General features: G+C 43.8%; 1 protein-coding gene across 1 annotated transcript in view; it reads right to left on the bottom strand.

Moving 5' to 3' along the window:
* Positions 1-23205, bottom strand: part of RPA1 (replication protein A1) — a 1048235-nt gene that overhangs the window by 398573 nt on the left and 626457 nt on the right. The window contains exons 11-12 of the mRNA XM_044054876.1: positions 4341-4480; positions 4080-4228 (exon numbers count right to left, since the gene is read on the bottom strand). Coding sequence (XP_043910811.1) covers positions 4080-4228; positions 4341-4480 — 289 coding nt within the window. The remainder of the gene's footprint in view (positions 1-4079; positions 4229-4340; positions 4481-23205) is intronic.

Genomic DNA, 23205 nt, shown 5'->3' with positions numbered 1-23205 from the left:
AAGACAGCAAGATAAGACCCCTAAACCCATCTTACATAGCTACCAAAACACAAGGGGAGTGTGACTGGTCTTTGAACTTGCACTGTATTTGTAAATGCTGCTTGCACTAGGGAGCACACTGGGTAGGTGGGTCTTCCCTGGTGGTGACAAGGGAAACCACATCTTGTGCTTCGAGGCAGAGCTGTTTGAAGGAAACAACCCTTGTGAAAGTGATGTAATGTCTTCTGTGGTCAGCTCACTGTACATCCCCTCTATGGCACTTACACCAAGTCTGTGGAGGCAGCTAGGGCCACAAAAGGAAAAAGTCACAAACCACTCCTTTGGCTGTCTGGACTGTCCAGGTGGACCCCAACACTGGTAGTGTGACAAATGTGTTAACTGGCCATGATGGCATGGTCTGTCAGGCAGTGAAGGCAAAGTGACAAAATGGCTTCCTGAAAGTGACACTTAAGCAGGTTACCCATTCATATGGATATCTTGCAGTAGAATGTTGTGGTTGTAACCTTTGCTTTCTCTACATTGTAACAAGGTAGTATTTGCTGAAAACGGCAACAGTAACAATGAAGTTCAGTACTATAGTGCTAAGCACTGTGTTAGAAAATTTCATCTGCTAAAGAAAGCAAGAATAGAAACAGCAAAATTAAGTGCAGATGTCTTAAGCAGCCTACTTAGGGTTGCCACCTGTCCCACTTTGCAAGGGACAGTCCCTCTTTGGGCAGTTGTGCCCTGCAAAAAAATTGAAAAAATGGCAAATGTCCTGAGATTTTAGGACAAAATTATTTCCTATATCTTATGTAATAGTTGCATAAAACAGTTATTCTGTATCTGAAACACCTAAATGTTATAAGAAATAGAATAAGGAACTAAAATGCTACAAGAATAAGCTTTTATTTAGGCAAAAAAGTGAAGTTCTGTCCTTTGTACTGACCATGGATATGTTTTACCCTGCAAAATTTGACATTTGTACCAAAAATGTCCCACTTTGGGCATTTGAAAAGGTGGCAACCCAAAGCCTACTCCTCTAGCTAACAAATCCTAACAGCCAGAAAAGTGACAGCACCACACATTCTTGCTTTCAGCAATAACCATAGATGCATCAAAAAATAAGTACTGAAGCACTAAGCAACAGAGCAATTACCCATATCAAGCAGTATAAAAACACTAAGCAGTAAGGTCTCTAGCACCAGGGAACTCCTAAATACAAGCAGGCCACTGTGTAGAGAAAAACATGAAGAGTTGGCTGACAAGCTGAAAAAAAATGGAATTCTCTAATCAAAAATAAAAACACAATAAGCAATGTTGGAATATTTCAAATAGTAAAAACCAGATGTAGCAACAGCTGTATCAATAATCCAAAATGCAAACAGCCTTTGGCCATTTCAAACCAGCAAATATGACATGCAATAAACAAGATTTGGACAGTGTAGGCTGAGCTCACTGCATTAAGGGAAAAAGGGAGGAGATTAAGTCTGGGAATACTTAAACTGAAACCAAAAATCATCTTCAGTCCTAGTAGTGAGAAGGATTTGGATAAGGATGAGGCAAAACATAACAGATCAAAGAGAGCCATGTTAAAGGACCCTTCAAATAACCTCTTGTTTTGTTTTCATTCACAGAAACACTTTAGCAGGAAAAAAAAGCAAGCCATGTTAAAGGGCCTTACACAACTTCCCATCAATCAGTTATTAGAAAAAAATGTTTCACAGTGAAGCCAGTAAAGTTTTAAAAGTCCAGTCTGCAAGTGTAGTGGGTTGCCATACACAAATATCGCTCCACCTGAAGAGCCTTTTAGTGTTGTTTCATTGTAAGGAAAAGCCTCTAAAATGCACTTAGAGTTGGGGATTATGTAAGGGGATAAGATGTGTGTAAGCTTGCTACAGTATATTTCTTGGCAAAAAGGTAAGGAGACAAATTAGTAACTGCTGTCAAGTGCATTGGTTGGCAATTGAATATTAATACAATGAACAAAGTCTAGCTACGTTCTTATACCAGACATACTGCATCAAATAAAGTGGACATGTACAGATACTGAAGAAAGGTGACATTTGGATTTTGGGTTTGTTTTACCAAGCACTTTTTTGGAAGGACAGTTAACATACAAAGTATTAGAGATCAATGGCAACCAGTGAGAATGCAAAAAAGTTAACATGAAAACTAAAACATCTAGATAGAGGCACGTTTTAGCATTAAAACTCAGTTTAAGTTAAAGAAAATCAAAGTACAAGTAAACATAATAGTAATACAGCCTCTAAAGACAACATACTTGTACAAGTCCGTTTACTTTTTGATTTTTGTGAATCTGGTTTCCTGGGAGCATTAAGTTGTGAATCTGGCTCCAAAGAGGCATTCTTGAAAGCTTCTTCGAAAGCCTGGAAGACTAGATGATTGTAGTAGGCTTTGGCTCATCTACAAGCAGCACTTTTAGGTACCTTACTGCTGGAGTCAGATCTCTCCTTTGAACCTACAACTTTGATTATTTCTGAAGTCTCCCACAGGAGATATCCTTTGGTGGAGACATGCACAAGCACAAATCACTTTGTCACACTCCAAAAAGAGAACAGCTAGCAGGCAGAGAGGTGGCCCTGATCTTCGCAGACATCAGAACCAGATGACTGCAGGGGCTGAGGTACATAAAGTGCTTGGGTCAAAGACTGCACTAGCTTTCAGAGTTCATCATTTCAAATCAAAGCTTACCCACACAGGCATCTAAGGAACGCACGCCCAGTGATATGATGACCAGCATGGGGGATGGGAGGCCCTCGGTAAGTGGGGAGGTGGAATACGGGCGTAATTCAGAAATATCAGACTGTCCTGGAATATACAGCCATTTAATAAAAATAGTAGGGATGTCACACAGTCTTCCCCTTGGGGCAGTCGCATATCCTAGTTCACTGTGAATGGCTGGCATCTGAGACAGCAGAAATAACTACAGAGACCTGGTTACTACGAGAACTACAACACTACCAACCTCCATACAAGCAGTAGTAATTACAGGCACGTCCGCAGAACTGAAGCCCTCACCCTTGTGAGACTAATGGGGAATCTATGGCTACACACACAGCTCATTTGCTCAGCTCCAATTTCCCTGGGCTGGTCCACCTTGAAGGGACATCTAATGGGAAAGGTGTCCACTGTAGATGAAATCGAGGGGACAGACATTTAGCTCAAGGTAGAAACTTTTGGCACTGCAAGAAGATCAAAAAGGTTCAAAACTGCTTACAGCTGGCCACAAGGTAACCCCCCCCCCCCCAGACCAAAACAACCTGAAAGCTGTAATCTTTCTACAGATCTGTCAATCAAAGCAAATCTATTAACTTTTACAACTGGTGTCACTGGTTCATAAAAATCTAAGGGTCAGACACTTCAAATGCACTTGACAAAAAAATCTGCTTAACACAAGCATAGTACTGCTTAGCAATAATAGCTAAACCTCCAACAGGCTTAGAATATTCATTTCTGCATATGCAGGAGGAAAATGGTAGGAAGCACGCCATAAAACAGCAACCACCACAGGACTGTTTGGGCTTTTTAAGAACAAACAAGCTGTAAGGCTTTCTCTTAAGGAGCAAATGGGGCAGTACAGCAGCTGGAGGGAGAGGGGAAGATTGACTTAGAGGACAATTATTTTGTAGGTATATATGTGCGTGTCTGGAAGACAGACTGGGTATGTGTAGAACATACAGGTCTCTCCAGTCTTCACTAAATCTGTTAAATGTTCTCATTTTAGAATGGCACTGCTTTTTATCAACCAGTCACACACCTAAATCAACCTATCCTGAGAGCCAATGATAAAATAGATAAACCATTATTAATTTATGGGGTACTGTGTCAAGAGCTACTTCTGTCATCAATCTAAATATAATTGTCATCTTTCCTTAACAAGGGAAGTCTAAGAAATGGTCGTCATAAGAGGGAGACAAGGTAATAAACTATGAAGAGTCTTAAGTCAGCAGACGTGTGGTGCCAAAGTTTGAAACTAAAATTATAGGATTTAATGCATACAGTATATGTACATGAGTACAGAAACATTTAGATGCAGTGCAATCATATTAAAAAAACTAAATCAAAAATATACTTACCATCCTCGTAATTTAAATGATTCTGGGATGTCCGGGTTCAAAATCATAGTGCTTGATGAGAGAATAGAAAGAGATCGACCACCAAAGTCAGACAGCCTGGCTCCTTTAATTGCAATTATTGGTTGCCCAGACCCATCAAATTTGTCAGCCTACAAAGATTTTTAAACCAGTGCTATTAAAACATTTTAAAATAAGTTTCATTAAAGTAACGTTTCAAAATGGTACTTCTACATTTAAGGTAAAAAAAATGTAGGTACTTACATCTTCACCCCAAAGAGTAACAGACACTATTTTCCCGGACATATCCATCAAATAGATGTTTCGTTTTGCTACCTCTCGATTGGTGGATTTCACTGTGATCTTTGCCACATCTTCATAACTTCTACAAACTCCAATAATGTCTGAAAAATAAAGTATCTGTTAGACCTACCTTCTAAGGTGGAATATCACCACATTTTAACAACTTTGTACCTAAACAATATACCAAACTAGGCTCAAGCACAGTCTCCACTCATTATTCAGGGCTGTTAAAATACCAACTCTGACAATCTTCAAAAAGATGGAACAGATGCTATTCAGATAGAACAAAACACACAAACAGTGCCCCAAAAGCCAAAACCTGCAAATCCACAAAGCAAAGGCACCAGGAAGATTACCACAACGAAACATTAAATAATTAAAATCACTCAACTTTTATTAAATAATAAAAAAAGCTCAACTGAAATCACCACATTGTCTTCCTCAAAGACTCCATCAGATGCAAAAACACAGTGCTTCAAATCATTTAAATACCTTCCTTTAAGTTCCTAAATTATTCAATTAAGAACCTAATTAAAAATGAATGTCAATACCCCAACTGGTGCAGTTACATCTATTATATCAGCAAAAGTATAAAATAAAACTGATGTTAAAGGTTTGCCAATCTCCCTAAAACCCAGTACATCAAATAAGATTTATAAATAACATTTTATACTTTGACAGAATAGATGTTAGTGTACTAGTTGAGGTATTGACAAATAATTGATTTTTTTTTTTTAAGTAGATTCTTAACTGAATCATTTAGGTACTTGAAGGAAGGTCTTTAAATGATATGAAACATTTTTGCATCTGATAAATCTTTATGAGGTAGACAAAAATTGGGTGATTTCAGCTGAGTTTTTTTTATTTTTAATGAAAGTTGAGTGCTTCAGTTATTTAACGTTTCGATGTGATCATCTTCCTTCCTGGTGCTTTCGCTTTGTGATGCTCAGATGTTGCAGTCCCAATGACAGGGAACACGCTTCTAAAGGGAAAGTCTGACACGACTTGCAGATGAGCACCCTTCCCTTTTTTACTGGCCTGAAGCAGCCTTCCTTTGGATGTAAGCAGGCTCCTGGCATAAAAGGGGTGTCTTCCATCTTTTGTTCTTTTCTACCTACAAATGGAGGAATGAACTAATGAACCCCCACCAGCAATAATCTTCATTCTAACTCGCCCCTACATGGCCAGCCAGGAAGTTGACAGCTACAGTCTTAGGGGAGAAAGGAAAGGCAGCAAGGTTCACAGGGAAAAAGGACACTGGGAAAGGACTTGCCCAGGTCTTGCATGTCCCTCTGTCTATCCCTAATAAGGCAGCATGAGTGCAACAGTTAAACCAGGTTCCTACACAACTGTATTATGTTCACACGATGTTTAAGCCTGGGCTGGCAGCATAGAAAAATTAAGTCCTGACTACTGTCTAAGCAACTACAGCTTGAGAAGTGACTTAGACACAACTGCGCAAAAAGGCAGGATGAGAATCCCTGTCTTGGAGGGAAGGGATCATGCTGTGCAGGGACCTTAGAGGGATCAATAAGACATCACCAGGTTGGGCACATTAGAGGTAGGTGATAGGCTGTTCCAACAGCCTGGGGCAGGTCCGTCCAAGTCACTCCAAACTGCCTTTCCCAGCTGAACAGCTCATGACAGCTCAGGAAGGCATTAAGAAAATGACTTTCGACTGTCTATTGCATACATGATGCCTCCCAGTGTAGTGTCCGATGTCCCACAGACCTTCCTCAGATACTGCTGATGAACACCATGAAGTCAGTTCCTGAAGTCAAGGAATGGGGCCTACCTAGCACTAAGGTTCCAACTAGAGTAATCTAGCATGAGCACTTGAGGGATCCAAGGGTTTTGTAGGCAAGTGGAGTGGCAGGGGGTGGGGGACAGGGGACCAATGAGTTGTGTTCACGGCATGCATCACTGTTGAGCTCATAGGAGCTACCCACCCACAAGAATGAGTGGTTAATATATAGGAGACTAGAGTACCTCTGCTTGAGAAGAGGAAAGTCATCTCATATGCAACCTATAATGGTCCACGAATGTGTGGACACCAAGTTGCTGTTTCTAGAATATCTTGTAAATTTAATGCCTTTAGGAAAATTGTAGTAACAGATGTGCCGCTGGTAGTATACCACCTCATTTTTTTCTGCAAACATTTGCAGTGTTCCTTGTATCAAATACAATTAACAGTATGGAAACTGACTCTGGTAGTCCTACTTTCCCTAGTGTAAAGATGAATAGTTAAGATTTCCTAACTTCACTGACTCCATCTCAGTAATACCCAAACTGTCTGTGCACATCTAAAAAATGTGCAATTCTCTCCCATGTCTTCTGAGGATTGGAGTAACATAGGTAGATGAACAGCTTGATTTAAGGACACTCGTATCACAAACTCCAGTATAAAGGATGGGTTAATACAGAATAAATGTCACTATGAAAACAAAGATCTTTGCACATCAGGACCTGGAGCTTCAGGATTCTGCTGCAATGGCGATTTAGACGGCTGCATTCCAGAAGAGGAATCTGTGCCACCATAACTGCCAGCTCAAAGGGATGCAATGTCAGAATTTCTAAAACAAAATAGAGGTTACAGGCCAGACACGCTTTCTTGAGGGGAAGTGCTTCAAAAACCAACTGCAGGTCTACATACTAAATGGGGTCAAAAAGCTAGCATGCTGAAATGGCTCAGGAAGACAGTCTAGTTCTGAGGCAAACATGTACAAATACCACAGAGACAGTTATCTACTTGCTCATGCTCCTATTTTTGTCCATTAGCAGCAGAGGTGTGCTCTGTTGTAGCATAGCAAGTAAGAAGGGAGTATGACCGAGGTTACCTATGAAACTCCGGTAGGTACCAGAGATGCATAATGTGTAATGTTGCAACAGTGAAGTAGCGTCTCTAAGAGTAGGTTGAGGATAGATTTTTACAATTTAAACAGGCAGTCATGAAGTGCAGAATGGTACGTTTACTGTTTTGTTCTGAGTAGTGCGATTTCAGCATTTACACACACACACAAATATATATATATATATATATATATATATATATTTAAGTAGCAGGGGGTATGGGGGGCACAGATGATTTAAACTTTCGATTTGGTCTCTGTGAAATGAAATTCTACAAAATTAATTTTCTGCAAAGTGAAGTAAACCCACAGACGCACGTGTGTAACACACACACACACACACACACACACACACACACACACACACACGAGAACTATCTGGGATCTGTAAAAAGTACAGTTGTGTACACTTAGATGTTGAGTGTATTCACTGTTGCAGTCATTGCATTATGGTTATCTGCTTGCAGGTAGCCCTCAGTCGGCCTGATTATCAAAGTCTTGGGTCATGTGTCAGCTGATGTCTCATCTTCCATGATGGCTGGTCGTCAGGGGTATAAAGCATGCAGCAGACGCCATTACATCAGTTTTTCTTGCCCCAGATGTCAGGTGCCCCCCATAATGGGAAGCAATTATATACAAGGTTACACCTCCAATAAAAAGCAAATACACCAGAAAGCTTTAAGCATAGCAAGCAAGAATAAAGGTATAGTCAATAGAAGTCAGGGGGCTGGAGGGAGGGTAACCAGGAATGCAACACTGAATACACTAACATCTACATTTTATGGTAAGTGTACACAACTGTACTATGTTCTTCGTGTTTCACTGTTGCAGTCATTACATTTCGGTAGATTCCCAAAGTAAAGGAAGGGAGGAGGCAGATAGCATTAGGACCAGCTATAAGGCCCTGCAAGACTGCAGTGGCAAAACCAGCTCTGGATTTAGAAAAAATTGGCAAGTGGTAATGCCTGAAGGTATGTACACAACTCCAGGTAGCAGCTTCTAGGATGTCCCTGGTAGGGACACCTCTGAGAAAGGCTGTAGAGGTAGATGCAGCCCTGGTTGAATGTGGTCTTAACCCCTGTGGGGTAGGTTTTCCATGATTCCTATTGCAGAAATTAATGCAATGGCCTATCCACTTAGAAATTACTTGCTTTGAAATGGCCTTCCCCTCAGCCCCTGCAGCAAATGCAACCAGCAGCTGCTCAGATTTCCTGAGGCGCTTAGTCCTGTCCAAGTAAAATCTAAGTTGTCTGTGCACTTCCAAGGAGTGCAGTATTCGTTCTCCTTTGTTCTGTGGATTAAAAAAGATTGGCAAATGAATGGACTGGTTAAGGGCCACACTGGATACCACCTTGGGCATAAAGGAGGCATTGGTCTTGAGGGACACCCTGTCCGCATGAAAGATAAAAGGCTCCACTGCCATGAGGGCCTGTAATTCAGACACCCTTCTTGCTGAAGTGATGGCTAAAAGGAAGGATGTTTTACAAGAAAGGCATTTCAACTCTGCATTTGCATCTGGCTCAAAGGGAGGTGGAGTGAGCTTTTCCAATACAAAATTAAGGTCCCAGGCTGGAGTAGGGGCTCTCCTGGGTGGTCTAAGTTTTTGGCCCCTCTGAGGAATTGCTTCAGCAGTGGATGAGAGAAGAGGGGTGGCTCTGTATTATGAGCAGAGATGGTGGAGGCATGAACTTTGATGGAAGAAAAGGAAAGGCCCTTGTGAAGCATCTCAGTTAAGTATTGAAGAATGAGTGGTAAATTGGGCACAGTTGTGTCCATTCCCTGTGTTTGGCTCCAGGAACAGAATCTCTACCACTTTTCAGCATAGGATTTTCTAGTACTAGGCCTCTTTGTCTCCAGAATGACATCCATCACTTGCTTAATGGGGGATAGTACAGGAGAGGCCATGTAATTAGCCAAGCTGCAAGGTTCAGGGTTTGAATTTGTGGGTGCAGAATCTGGCCCTCCTGCTGGGACAGCAAAGCAGGGGCCTGAGGCAGGTGCCACAGTTCCAGAAGTGACACTGCACAAGAGGGGGGTACCAGTGTTGATGTGGCCAGTCTGATGCAATATGTATTGTCCTTTGTTTGTCCTGTTTGACCTTTAGTTAGGAGAGGAGAGGCAGAGGGGGAAAGGCATAAGCTGATAGTTTTTTCCAGCTGAAGGACAGGGTATCCACTTTCCAAGCTCGTCTGTGGGGAGTCATTTTGCAGAATTTGTCCAATAGGTAGTTCTGAGGGGAGGCAAACATGTCCATCTCTGGGCTCCCCCATTTGATTCTCAAAATGTTGAATATCTCTGGTTGCAGCTTCCACTTGTGGGTCCATGAGACTTCTGCTCAAGTCTGCCAGTGTATTTAGCTTGCCTGGCAGAAATTGAGCTTTTAGATGCACTTGGTAGCTCAAGGACGTGTTCCAGACAGCCATGGCTAGTCTGCAGAGGGAGGTATGAATGGGTTCCCCCCTGCTTGTTTATGTACCACATAACAGTGGTGTTTGTCAGTCTAACAATAATTGTCCTGGAAAAATGTGGTCCTTGAAGGCTGTCAGAGAATTCTATACAGCTAAAGTACAGTTGTGTACACTTACCATAAATGTAGATGTTAGAGTGTATTCACTGTTGCAGTCATTACATTTGAGTAATCTGCTGGCAGGTTGCCCTTAGTCGGCCTGAATAACAAAGTCTTGGGTCCTGCATCAGTTGCAGTCTCCTCTCCCATGACGTCAGGGGTATAAAACATGCAGACAACATTTTTAGTTTTTCTTGCCCCAGATGTCAGGTGCCCCCCAAATGGGGAGCAAAAAAAAAAAAAAAAAAATGTTACCATCTAAAAGCAAATGCACCACAAATGCTTTAGTATATAGTGAAGGAAAGAAAAGTTATAGAAAAGGGGGATGGCGGGTGGGTAACCTGAACTGTAACAGTGAATACACTAACATCTACATTTATGGTAAGTGTACACAACTGTACTATGTTTGTGTTTCACTGTTGCAGTCATTACATTTGGGTAGAATCACAAATCTATGGATGGGAGGATGGTACTAAATAGCATTAGGAGCGGCTATAAGGCCCTGCAGAACTGCAGTGGCGAAGCCTGCCCTGGATTTGGAGAAGAGGCAAATGATAATGCTTTGTGAAGATATGAACGGAGCTATAAGTAGCAGCTTCTAGAATGTCTTTGGTTGGAACTCGTCTGAGGAAAGCTGCTGAGGTAGAGGCAGCCCTGGTGGAATGTGACCCGATCCCCTAGGGCACAGGTTTACCATGGTGCAGGTAGCAAAAACGAATGCAGCGACTTATCCACTTAGAAATAGTCTGCTTTGATATAGCCCTCCCCTCTGATCCTGAAGCAAATGCCACCAATAGTTGCTCAGACTTTCTTAGAGATTTGGTCTTGTTTAAGTAGAATATTAGTTGTCTGTGTACGTTCAATGAATGCAGAATCCGCTCCCCCTTATTCTACGGATTTGGGTAAAATGTTGGCAGGTGGATTGTTTGGTTAAGAGCCACACTGGATACCATCTTAGGCATAAAAGAAGGATTGGTCCTGAGGGACACCCTGTCTGGGTAGAATGTAATAAAAGGGTCCACAATCATGAGAGCCTGTAGTTCTGAAACCCTTCTTGTTGAAGTGATAGCCAAGAGGAAAGCTGTTTTCCAAGATTAAAATTTTATATCCGCATTAGCTGCTGGTTCAAAAGGAGGCTAGGGTGAGTTTTCCCAGCACAAAATTGAGGTCCCATGCAGGAGCTGGTGATCTTCTGGGTGGCCTTAAATTTTTGGCCCCTCTAGGATACTGTTTAAGCACAGGATGAGAAAAGAGGGGAGGCTCCGTGTTGTAATGAGCCGAGATGGCTGAGGCATGGAAGAGATAGGCCCTTGTCAAGCATCTCAGTCAAATATTGTAAAATATGAGGGATATTGGGCCTTGCTGTGTCCGTTCCTTGTGCTTGGTTCCAAGCACAGAATCTCTTCCATTTATCAGCCTAAGATTTTCTAGTAATAGGCCTTCTGGCTTCCAAAATGACATCCATCACAGATTTACTGAGAGGTGATGTTTGAATAATTAAATGATCAGCCATGATGCAAGGTTCAGAGTTTGGAGCAGAGTGTGCAGAATTTGATTGTTCTGCTGACACAGTAGATGAGGTATTTGAGGCAAGTACCAAGGAGGGAGTTGGGACATATTCCTTAGAATTGGGTACCAGTGCTGGCGAGGCCAGTCCTGAGCAATTAGGATCATCTTTGGTTTTTCCGGTCTGACCTTTAGTAAGACCTTGGAGAGGAGGCAGAGGGGTAAAGGCAGACTGATAGGTTTTTCCAACTGAAGGATAGGGCATCCATTTTCCATGCTTGTCTGTGATAAGTCCTTGTGCAGAATTTGTCCAGTTGATTTTGGGGAGAGGCAAATATATCTATGTCTGGGCTCCCCCATTTCTGTTAACATGCTGAAGATGTGGATCCAGTTTCCACTCGTGCGGGTCCATAAGGTTTCTGTTTAGGTCGTCTGCCAGAGTATTTTGTTTTCCTGGCAGGAATTGAGCCTGAAGATGTATTTGAAAGTCAAAGCTGTGTTCCACAATTGCATGGCTAGTCTGCAAAGGGGGTAAGAATGTGTACCCCCCTGCTTGTTTATGTACCATATAACCGTGGTGTTGTCAGTTTATCAGTAGTTGACGTGGATGAAGTAAGTCCTTGAAGGCTGTCAGAGCATTCTGAACGGCTAGCATCTCCTTCTGGTTGATATGCAGATGCATTTGCTTTGGGCTCCATTTGCCCTGAATACATCTCCCTGCCAGGTGCCCCCCCCCCCCCCCCAAGCATAATCTGATGAGTCTGTAGTTAGGGTTTGGGTGGCAGGGGGTAGAGTGAATGATAGTTTTGTTTTGGTGACATGTCTCTGCCCACCAGTGAAACTCCTGTTGTAGGCAGGGAATAAGAGGAATCATTGTTTCCAGACTGTGACAATGCTGACTCCATAAACTTATTAGGTACCATTGAAGTTTCCTCATATGCAGTCTCGCATATGGAATTAGTAGAATGCAGGATGCCATGAACCCCAAAGCCTGCAGAATTTGTCTTGCAGATGAAGTACAGTTTTGTACCTATCATACATGTAGATGTTCAAGTGTCTTCACTGCTGCAGTCATTACACTTGGGTTATCCTGCCGTCAGGCAGTCCCCGCAGTCGACCAGAGTTCCAAAGTCTTTGTCCGGCGTCGGTTGCTGTCGCTTCTTCCCCGATGTTAGTGCGCCAGAGGTATACAAGATGCAGTTGATGCCATTTTCTTTAGTTTTTCTTGCCCCAGATGTCAGGTGCCCCCAAATATATAGGCAATACATATTGCTAATAAAACATACATAAAAGGTAAAACCAAAAACTTTCAATTACCAGCAAATACAGCACATAGGTAGTATAGGGTAGGAAGGTATAGTTAAGTCCCAGCTACGTAAGAGGGGATGGAGGGAGGGTAACCTGGACTGCAGCAGTGAAGACACTAACATCTACATTTATGGTAGGTACAAAAAGTACAGTTTTGTACCTACCATAAATGTAGATGTCCGATAGGTATACATCTGCAGTCATAACATATGGGTTGTCCTGCCTCAGGCAGCCCTTCGGTCGGCCGGATTCCAAAGTCTGGGTCTGGCCTCGGCTGATGTCGCACTTTCCCCGACGTCAGAGCGTCTGGGGTATAAAAGCATCAGCTGACGCCATTTTCCTCAGTTTTTCTTGCCCCAGATGCCAGGTGCCCTCTAGGAAGGCTAAATTTGGATAAATGCTGAAAAGTTCCAAACATTTGCAAATTATATACATGTATAAACAAACAAATACACCATAATAGATTCCCCCAGCTAGCTAAAAGAGGGGTAAGTACCCTAGGAATACCACAGAGGGGAAGGAGGGAGGGTAATCCTGACTGCAGATGCATACCTATCGGACATCTACATTTATGGTAGGTACAAAACTGTACTATGTCCTTCAAGGATGCATCTGCAGTCATAACATATGGGTAGAATACCATAGCCAATCTGGGGGAGGAGGTACTTAAGAAAAGGATGGTGCAGTTAAGATCCCCTGCAGGACTGCAGTAGCAAACCCTGCTCTGGATCTAGAGTATAAAGGTAGATTGTAATGCTTGGCAAATGTATGCACGGAGCTCCAAGTAGCAGCTTCTAAAATGTCCTTGGTAGCCACCCCTCGTAGGAAGGCTGTAGTGGTGGCCGTGGCCCTTGTGGAGTGAGGCCTGATGTTTCCAGGAACTGTCTTTCCATGAAAGGAGTAGCAAAATCGAATGCAATTTCCTATCCATTTTGAAAATGTCTGTTTGGAAATTGCTCTTCCTTGCACCCCAGTTGCATATGCTACAAAAAGTTGGTCAGTTTTTCTGCTAGTTTTTGTTCTGTCCAAGTAGTAGCGTAGTTGTCTGTGTATATCCAGGGTGTGCAAAAGTTTTTCCCCTCTATTCTGTGGATTAGGGAAGAACGTAGGCAAGTGAATAGCTTGGTTCAAGGATACCCTAGATACCACCTTTGGCATAAAAGTAGGATTGGTTCTTAGTGACACACTGTCCTGGTGGAAAATAAGAAAAGGCTGCACTGCCATTAATGCTTGCAACTCAGATACCCTTCTTGCTGAAGTGATTGCCAGAAGGAATGCAGTTTTCCAAGATAGAAACTGTAGATCCGCTGATGCTACTGGTTCAAAAGGAGGAAGTGTCAGTTTCTCCAGCACAAAGTTGAGATCCCAGGCAGGTAGAGGGGGTCTTCTTGGAGGTTTAATATTTTTGATCCCTCTCAGAAATTGTCTGAGGAGAGGGTGCGAGAAGATAGGTGGATCCACATTGTATTCTGCTGAAATTGCTGAAGCATGAATCTTAATGGAAGAATAGGACAGACCATTGTGGAACAATTCTGCTAAGTATTCTAGGATATGTGTTATGTTTGCCACTGATATCGGAGCCTTTTGATGTGCTCCAAATGAGAAATCTCTTCTATTTAGCCGAGTATGTCTTCCTTGTGGAAGGCCTGCGAGCCTCCAGGATAATGTCCTTCACCCTCTGAGATAAAACAGTTTGATTTGGGTTTAAGGAATTTTCCAGGCAGTTAGCTGCAATGTTTTCAAGTTGGGATGCAGGGTCTTGAAATTGTTCTGCGTCAGAAGAAGAGGCCATAGGGGGAGAGGCCATGATTTTGCCTGAGACATGCTTCTCAATAATGGATACCAGTGTTGTCTTGGCCAGTCCGGAGCTATTAGTATCACTTTTGGCTGTTCCTCCCTGATCTTCAGTAGAACCTTGTACATCAATGGGAGAGGTGGGAAGGCATATACTGTTAGGGATTTCCAGCTGAAAGAGAGAGTCCACCCTCCAAGCTTGTGGGTGGTATGTCCTTGAGCAGAATGTCTTCAGTTGATGGTTGAGTGGGGAGGCGAACAGATCTATCTCCGGCATTCCCCATGTCTTTGCTATGAGTTGGAAGATGTCTGGGTGCAGCATCCATTCGTGTGCATCCATGGTAGTTCTGCTTAAGCTGTCCGCCAGTGCATTTTCTTTCCCTGGCACAAATTGGGACTGTAGTTGGATATTGAGATTCAGGCATAGTTACCACAGATTCATAGCCATCCGGCATAGAGGGTAAGAATGTGTGCCTCCCTGCTTGTTTATGTACCACATGACCGTGGTGTTGTCTGTCCTTATTAACAGGTGTCATTCTTGGAGGAAGGGTTTGAATGCCTCGATTGCATGCCTCACTGCCAGCATTTCCTTTTGGTTTATGTGCATGCTTAGCTGTCCTTGAGCCCATAGGCCTTGGATACATTTGCCCTCCATGTGTGCTTCCCATCCTCGGTCTGAGGCGTCCGTGGTGATGGTCTGCCTTGTTTTTGGTTTGTTGAAAGGCAACCCTCTGTTGGACTGGCAGGCCTGAGCCCACCACAGGAATTCCTTTTGAAGGCATGGAATGATTGGTATCATGGTTTCTACACTGACTGTTGAGACCATACACTCCTTGGGTACCATTGTAATTTCCTCATATGCAGCCTGGCATGCGGTATTAGAATTATGCAGGATGCCATGTAACCCAGGGCCTGCAGGATTTTCCTTGCAGTAAGCTGAGTTTGTCTTGTCAGAATCATGAAGTAATCTGGAAGTTGTTTTTGTTTTTCTTCTGTGAGAAAGGCCATTTGGGTGGTTGTGTCCAGATCTGCACCCAAAAAGGTTATCCTTTGGGATGGTACTAGTCTTGATTTTTGGATGTTGACTGTGTATCCCAAGGTCTGTAGCAGGTGTATGGAATAGGCCAAGTCCTTTATCAAATTTTTCTTGTTGTCCACTTGTATTAGGCAGTCGTCCAGGTATGGGTAAATTTGAATTCCCTGTAGTCTGCAATGTGCAATTACTGATGCCAGGCATTTCGTGAATACTCTGGGCACAGTAGATAAGCCAAAGGGCAATGCTGAGAATTGATAATGCTCTGATCCAGCAAGAAATCTGAGGTGTCTTCTGCAACTTGGGTCGAATAGGGACGTGCAGGTATGCCTCCTTGAGATCTAGAGTCACCAGCCAAGACTCCTTGCCCAACATGGGAAGAAGTTGCTGTAGGGTCAGCATTTTGAATTTTGGCACAATGAGATAGGTGTTCAGTGCGGACAGGTCGAGAATAGGCCTCCATTGATTTTCTTTTCTTGGCACAAGGAATAGTCTGGAGTAAAATCCTTGTCCTTGTTCTGAACATGGTACCTTTTCTATAGCTTTCATCTGAAGTAAATTGCTGATTTGTCTTAAAGCCTCTGCCCTCTTATTTGGTGGAAGGTTTGGCATTCCGCTTCTTTTTGGCAAAGTGTGGAAGTGGAACCTGTATCCTTTGTCTATTATTTGCAGTGTCCATGTATCCTTTGTAATATAATGCCAGTTTTTTGAGAATAAAGCCAGCTTTCCGCCCAAGGGTGCTTCCAGTTGATCCCTGGTAAGCGGAATCAGAGTTAAGTCATTGAGCCTGTCCTGGTGTAGTGGTTGTTGTTGCACTACTCCTCTGGTTGGCAGGCTGCCACTGACTGCCTCTGTAGGAGCCCTTCGATTGACCTCTGCCTCTAGGGCGCCTGTTCCTGCCTCTCTGGGCTCTGTCCGAGTCTGGAAAGGACCAATTCTTAGTAGGCCAGTTTCTGCTGAATCTCGGTGGTTGAACTTGCAGGAAATCTAACTGTTTGCACAGATTTTGCCTTTTCTTCAACCTTTAAGATCTCCTGAGCAGAGGAGCCAAATAAATTTTGTTTCTCCATTGGAGCATCCAGGAGGGTTAGCTTTGACATGGTCTGGCAAAGATTGCTCCTTCAGCCATGCATGCCTATGAATAACTGCCCCAGTCATAGCTGATCTAAATGAAGCCTCCAGTGCATCAGCCACATTTTAAGAAATGATTACTAACCTGTTGCGAGTTGTGTACCAAATCCTGAAGGGATTTACGGTCTAGGGTTTCAGGAGAAGAAAGTTTCTTATTCAGTTCATCTAACAAATACTCTTGGTACTGTATCATATGAAATTGACAGTTTAATGCCCTGACAGAAAGAGTTGCAGAAGTATACACCTTCTTTCCCCATCTCTCTAAAGCTCTAGACTCTCTTTCAGAGGGTAGAGGATTCTTGGCGGTAGCGGCCGCAACCCCTTTAGGGCCCTGAGAAATAGTTTCTGGGTCTGCAGAATGGGCTTTATACAGATGGAAATGAGAATCCGGGACCCTGTAGTATCTGTCAGGTTTGGCAGGGGCCGGAGGAAGAGCATCAGGGGCTGTGTACTGACATCATTGTACACATCAATTACATTCAGAACAGGAGGTATAGCTAAGGGCCTATGCTGAGGCAAATGCAAAAAGGTCCTTAATCTTTTTCTAGAATCAGAGAAATCCTGACCTTGCCATTGAAAATGCTCTCTCATGGAGTGTAGAGTCTCACCAAAGGAAAACTCTTCAGGAGGGGAGGCCGAAGGGATAGATTCCTCAGCATCTGAATCCTCATAAGGCGAGTAAGCCCCTTCCTGGTGGTCTGACAACTCAGATCCATCCGTGGAATCATCTGAGGAGTGTGGGTCAGAGGAGTCAGTCCTGGGCCTTTTGTCTGGAGGAGGTTGAGAGGCCCTGTCTGGGTGAGGTTGTGCACCCCTAATTAAGGAAATAAGGTCCTCAGCAAGGCTGAGGATCTGTGAACTAGAGGAAGGCCTCTGGGAGGTAGATTTGGCAGGCAAAGCTTTAGAAAGTTTGGCAGCTTTAGCCCTTGAAAAGGCCTTAATGGACATGGAAGCAGGGGGCCTAGCTGCCCCACGTGCAGGAGTAGAAATGTCCAATGGAATTGTGTCGGACATTTCCTTAACACTGGTTTCGGTAGGAAGTTCTGAAGCAGACTCAGCCGGGGCCTCCCGGGCCTCGGTGGTCGGAAGTATGGTTTCGGAAGAAGGAATCTCCGAGGACTCTGGTTCGGCCGAAATCGAGGCACTCTCGGTAGGCCTAGCCATGGTTTCAGCCGAAACCGCGGGCCGTGAGTGTCTTTTTCCTTGCGTTTTTTGACCATATGCGAAGTCAGAGTCTCCGACGGCATTTTATAAGCAAAAGCGGCTCCAAAAAAATTCCTCTGCAAACTCCGACAGACGTCTAAGAGTTCGTCGGTTGAAGGAAGCACAGGCTAAACAGGCCGATACGTCATGGTCTGGGCCTAAGCAAGGAAGGCAGTAGGAATGGAAATCCTTATGAGGTAGTTGTTTCCCACAAGTTAAACAATTATTTACTTTGTCTGACATCGGCTGAGGCAAGAAAGAGTCCCCAACGGGGTACTTAGCTTTTTTCGAAGTCTTCGGTAGCTGAATTCACTGGATCTGACCGACCGGCACTTGCGAACAGCTTCTGCTTCGGGCACCGCGTGGCAAGAAAGACTGAGGAAAATGGCGTCTGCTGATGCTTTTATACCCCAGATGCTCTGACATTGGGGAAAGTGCGAAATCAGCCGAGGCCAGACCCAGACTTTGGAATCCAGCCGACCGAAGGGCTGCCTGAGGCAGGACAACCCATATGTTATGACTGCAGATGCATCCTTGAAGGACATCTGTACTATGTTCGTGTTTCACTGCTGCAGTCATTACACTTGGGTTGAATCCCAAAGCTGAGGTAGGGCGGCTGGTTCTATAGAGGATTTGGGGTGGCTATGAGGCCCTGCAGCACTGCAGTGGCAAAGCCAGCTCTGGATTTGGAATAAAGAGGCAAGTGGTAATGTTTGGTAAAGGTGTGCACTGAACTCCAAATTGCAGCTTCCAGGATATCTTTGGTAGGTACTCCTCTAAAGTAGGCAGTTGAGGTGGCTGTTGCCCTGGTGGAATGTGGCCTAATGTTGCTAGGTAAAGTTTTTCCATGCTGTATGTAGCAGAAACGGATACAGTGTCCTATCCACTTTGAAATGGTCTGCTTTGAAATAGCCTTTCCCTGTGATCTTGCAGCATATGCTACAAACAATTGCCCAGTTTTCCTGAAAGCTTTTGTTTTGTCCAAGTAGAAACGTAGCTGTCTGTGTATATCCAATGAATGCAGAAGTCTCTCCCCTTTATTCTGGGGATTTGGATAAAAAGTTGGCAAGTGAATAGTTTAAGAGGCACACTGGAGACCACCTTTGGCATAAATGAAGAGTTTGTTCTTAAAGAAACCCTATCTTGGTGAAAAATGATAGAAGGCTCCACTGCCATTAGTGCCTTAACTCAGACTCTTCGTGCTGAGGTTATTGCTGGAAGCAGAGCAGGTTTTCCATGACGCATTTTATTTCTTCTGCATTGGCTGGCTCAAAAGGAGGTAAAGTTAGCTTTTCCAAGACAAAATTGAGGTCCCAAGTTGGTGTTCTCCGGGGCGGTCTTATGTTTTTTGCCCCTCTGAGGTACTGCTTTAGCAATGGATGAGAAAAAATAGGACCACCCGTGTTGTAATGAGCCGAGGTGGCAGAGGCGTGGATCTTAATGGATGAAAAGGATAGACCTTTGTCCAGCATCTCAGTTAAGTATTGTAATATCTGAGGAATAGTTGGGACAAGAGGGTCAAAGCTTTGAGCCTGGTTCCAGGCACAGAATCTCTTCCATTTTTCTGAGTAGGATTTCCTGGTGCTAGGCCTCCTGGCCTCCAAAATGACATCCATAACAGCTTTAGAGAGAGGTGTCTGCCTGACTAAGCAATCTGCATTGCAGCCAGGTTCAAGGTTTTGAGCTGGCTGTGCAGGATCTGATTGTTTTGTTGAGTCAGAAGGTGCGGAGTTTGAGGTAAAATCCATGGTGGGCCTTGAGCTAAGTTCTTTACGATTGGGTACCAATGCTGGCGTGGCCAGTCTAGGGCAATCAGGATCATTTTTGGCTTTTCTTGTCTGGCTTTTAGGAGCACCTTTGAAAGGAGAGGCAGTGGTGGGAAGGTCTTGAGCCAAGTTCTTTAAGATTGGGTACCAGTGCTGGCGTGGCCAGTCTGAGGCAATCAGGATCATTTTTGGCTTTTCTTGTCTGGCTTTTAGGAGTACCTTTGAAAGGAGAGGCACTGGTGTGAAGGCATAAACTTTTAGGCTTTTCCAACTGAATGAAAGAGCATCCACTTTCCATGCTTGTGTGTGGTAAGTCCTTGTGCAGAAATTCTGTAGTTTGCAATTCATTGGGGAGGCAATGAAATCTATGTCTGGGGCCCCCTATTTTTGTGTTATGCTGAATACTTGTGGATTTAATTTCCACTCCTGAGGATCCATGATGTTTCTGCTTAAGTTGTCTGCCAGAGTATTTTTCTTTCCTGGCAGGAATTGTGCTTGCAGATGAACTTGGTAGGTTAGAGCTGTGTTTCACAAAGTCATGGCTTGTCTGCAGAGGGGATAAGAATGAGTGCCCCCTTGCTTGTTTATATACCACATAACTGTGGTGTTGTCTGTCTTTAGTAATAGTTGCCCTGGATGCAGAAGGTCCTTAAGCTGTTAGGGCATTTTGTACAGCTAGCATCTCTTTTTGATTGATGTGAAGATGCATTTGGTCTGCTGCCCACTTGCCCTGAATACATTTTCCTGCCATGTGCGCTCCCCAGGCGTAATCTGAAGTATCTGTTCTTAGTGTTTGCCTGGCTGTGGGTAGAGTGAAAGGCTGTCCCTTGTTGAGGTGACATGCCTGTGCCCACCATCAAAACTCCTGTTGTAGGCCGGGAATAAGTGGTATTTCTGCTTCCAAACTGACAGTGTTGAGTCCAAACACTTTTCAGGTACCATTGTAATTTCCTCATATGCAGTCTGGCATATGGTATTAGTAGTATGCATGATGCCATGAATCCCAAGGCCTGCAGAATTTTTCTTGCAAGGAGTTGGGTTTTTGTTGCCATCAATTGAAAGTACTGAGTCAGTTGTCTTTGCTTGTCTGGCGTGAGATAAGCCATCTGGGCCGTTGCATTTAAGCTGGCACCCAGGAATATTCTCTATTGTGAGGGCACTAGTTTTGATTTCTTTTCGTTTACTGTGTACCCTAGGCAAATTAGTAGTCTTTTTACAAACGCCAGATGCTTTAGAAGAATGTCCTTGCTCTCTGCTTGAATAAGGCAGTTGTCCAAGTATGGATATATTTGAATTCCTTTTTGTCTGCAAAATGCAATTACTGGTGCCAGGCATTTTGTGAAGACCATGGGCGCAGTAGAGAATCTAAATGGCAGTGCAGAGAATTGGTAATTCATTGAAACAGCTAAGAATCTGAGGTATCTTCTGCAATTTTGTCTGAGACACATGCAGGTATGCATCTGAGGTCCAAAGTAACAAGCCAAGCCTTCTTACCCAGCTTCTTGCAGAGTATGTTTTCCCACTTGTTCAGCTGCATGCAATAAATCCTGCATTTCCTTATAGTCAGGATGCTCCGAACTTGTAAGCATTTTGTTTTAACAGACATTAAATATTGTTGGTATTTAAGAATGTGAAACTGGCAATTTAAAGCCCTCACTACTAAAGTTGCAGAAGTGTAAGCTTTCTTCCCCCATCTGTCTAATCCTCTAGAATCCCTGTCAGAGGGAACTAGATTTTTAGCCGTGGAAGCCTTTACCCCTTTGGGACCCTGGGAAATAGTTTCTGGGTCAGCAACAGGGTTTTTATAAAGACATTTGTGAGAGTCAGGGACTCTGTAGTACCTGGTCTGGCTTGACTGGAGCAGGGGGCAAAGAATCAGGATTTAAACTGGATTCAGAGAACACATCATCCACAATATCTAACACTGGCGGAATAGCAAGGGGCCTGTGCTGAGGCAATAAAAGGAAGCCTCTGAGCCTTTTCTTGGATTCGGAGTAATCCTGGCCCTCCCAGTGGAAATGCTCCCTCATGGTATGTAAAGTTTCCCCAAAAGAGTAATCCTCAGGAGGAGAGGCTGAAGGAATTGATTCTTCAGCATCACAGTCCTCATAGGGAGGTAATTAGTATCCCTGGTCTGAAGAGGAATCAGAGGAAATGGAAACCTGGTCAGAGGAATCAGTCTGTATCCTGCCTAGGCCTTTTATCTGGAGGGGGATGGGAACCCCTGATCAGAGCAATGAAGTCTTCGGCCATTTTAAGCATCTGTTTTTTTAGGCATGGAGGCCTGTTCAGGTGAATGCTGTACTTGCTTCTTTGTCTTTAATGGAGTTCTAGACTTGGCTGTAGATTTAATGGCAAGTTGTGAAGGTCTGAAAACACCCTCAGAAGCAGATGCCTGCTCAGCGGCTCCGGACCCATCTGAGGGGTTAGTTTCCGTAGGCCCAATACCTTGAGTTTCCAGAGGCCCAGACATCTCCACATGGGAGTCTGATGCGGCCTGTGGCTCTGAGGTAGCAGGTGTCAGGGGCTGCGAAAGTGCCTCACTGAGAACCGGCGACTGGCCTAGAAGAGGCTGAGTCAGTTTTGGGCCTCTGATGCCCGTCCCTTATCCTTGTCTTTGCGTTGTGTATTCCGGTCGGCTGTTCCAACGGCATGGTATAATTGAACCTTCGGCCAAAGTAATGGCGAGCAAAGTCAAACCGACATTTAATAGTGCGTTTGTTAAATCTAGCACAAAAAGTACAGTTTTGTACCTACCATAAATGTAGATGTTCGAGGATCCACATTGCTGCAGTCCTTACTATTGGGTAGTCCGCTGTCCAGTCGGCCCGAATACCAGAGTATATGGCTGACGTCGGTCAGGGCGCATTAGACTGACGTCAGTACGTCAGGGTACTAATGCGCATGACCGACGTCATATCCTCAGTCTTTTCTTGCCCCAGATGTCAGAAGACCCTAAAAAGACAAGGCCCAAAATACCTGCACCAAAAATATGTACAAGATATACAAAAATATATACAAAAATATCAGCATATAACCTCACCTACACAACCACCCCTAAACACAGAGGGGAAGGAGGGAGGGTAAATTGGACTGCAGCAATGTGGATCCTCGAACATCTACATTTATGGTAGGTACAAAACTGTACTATGTTCTTCGTTCCACATTGCTGCAGTCCTTACTATTGGGTAGAATCCCAAAGCAGAGGTAAGGGAGGCTGGCAAATCATAAAGAAGTAGGAGCTGACAACATGCATTGCAAAACAGCTGTGGCAAAACCAGCCCTAGACTTAGAGTAGATAGGAAGGTGATAATGCTTAGAGAAAGTATGCACTGAACTCCAAGTAGCTGCCTCCAAAATATCCTTAGTTGCCACCCCCTTAGAAATGCTGTTGAAGTGGCAGTAGCCCTAGTGGAATGAGGCCTAATCCCAGCTGGAATCTCCTTGCCATGATGGGAATAACAAAATGCAATGCAAAACCCAATCCACCTAGAAATAGTTTGTTTTGACACAGGCTTGCCCTGCGAACTCAAAGCAAAAGAAACAAACAACTGCTGAGACTGCCTAAAATCCTTAGTCCTGCTTAAATAATAACGCAATTGCCTGTGTACATCTAAAGTGTGCAAAATCTTTTCCCCTTTATTTTGGGGGTCTGCAAAAAAAGTAGGCA

This window comes from Protopterus annectens, chromosome 13.part0, assembly GCF_019279795.1.
Source record: "Protopterus annectens isolate FY-2018-M chromosome 13.part0, PAN1.0, whole genome shotgun sequence".
NCBI lineage: Eukaryota > Metazoa > Chordata > Ceratodontiformes > Protopteridae > Protopterus > Protopterus annectens.
This window is presented reverse-complemented; position numbering and strand designations above follow the sequence as displayed.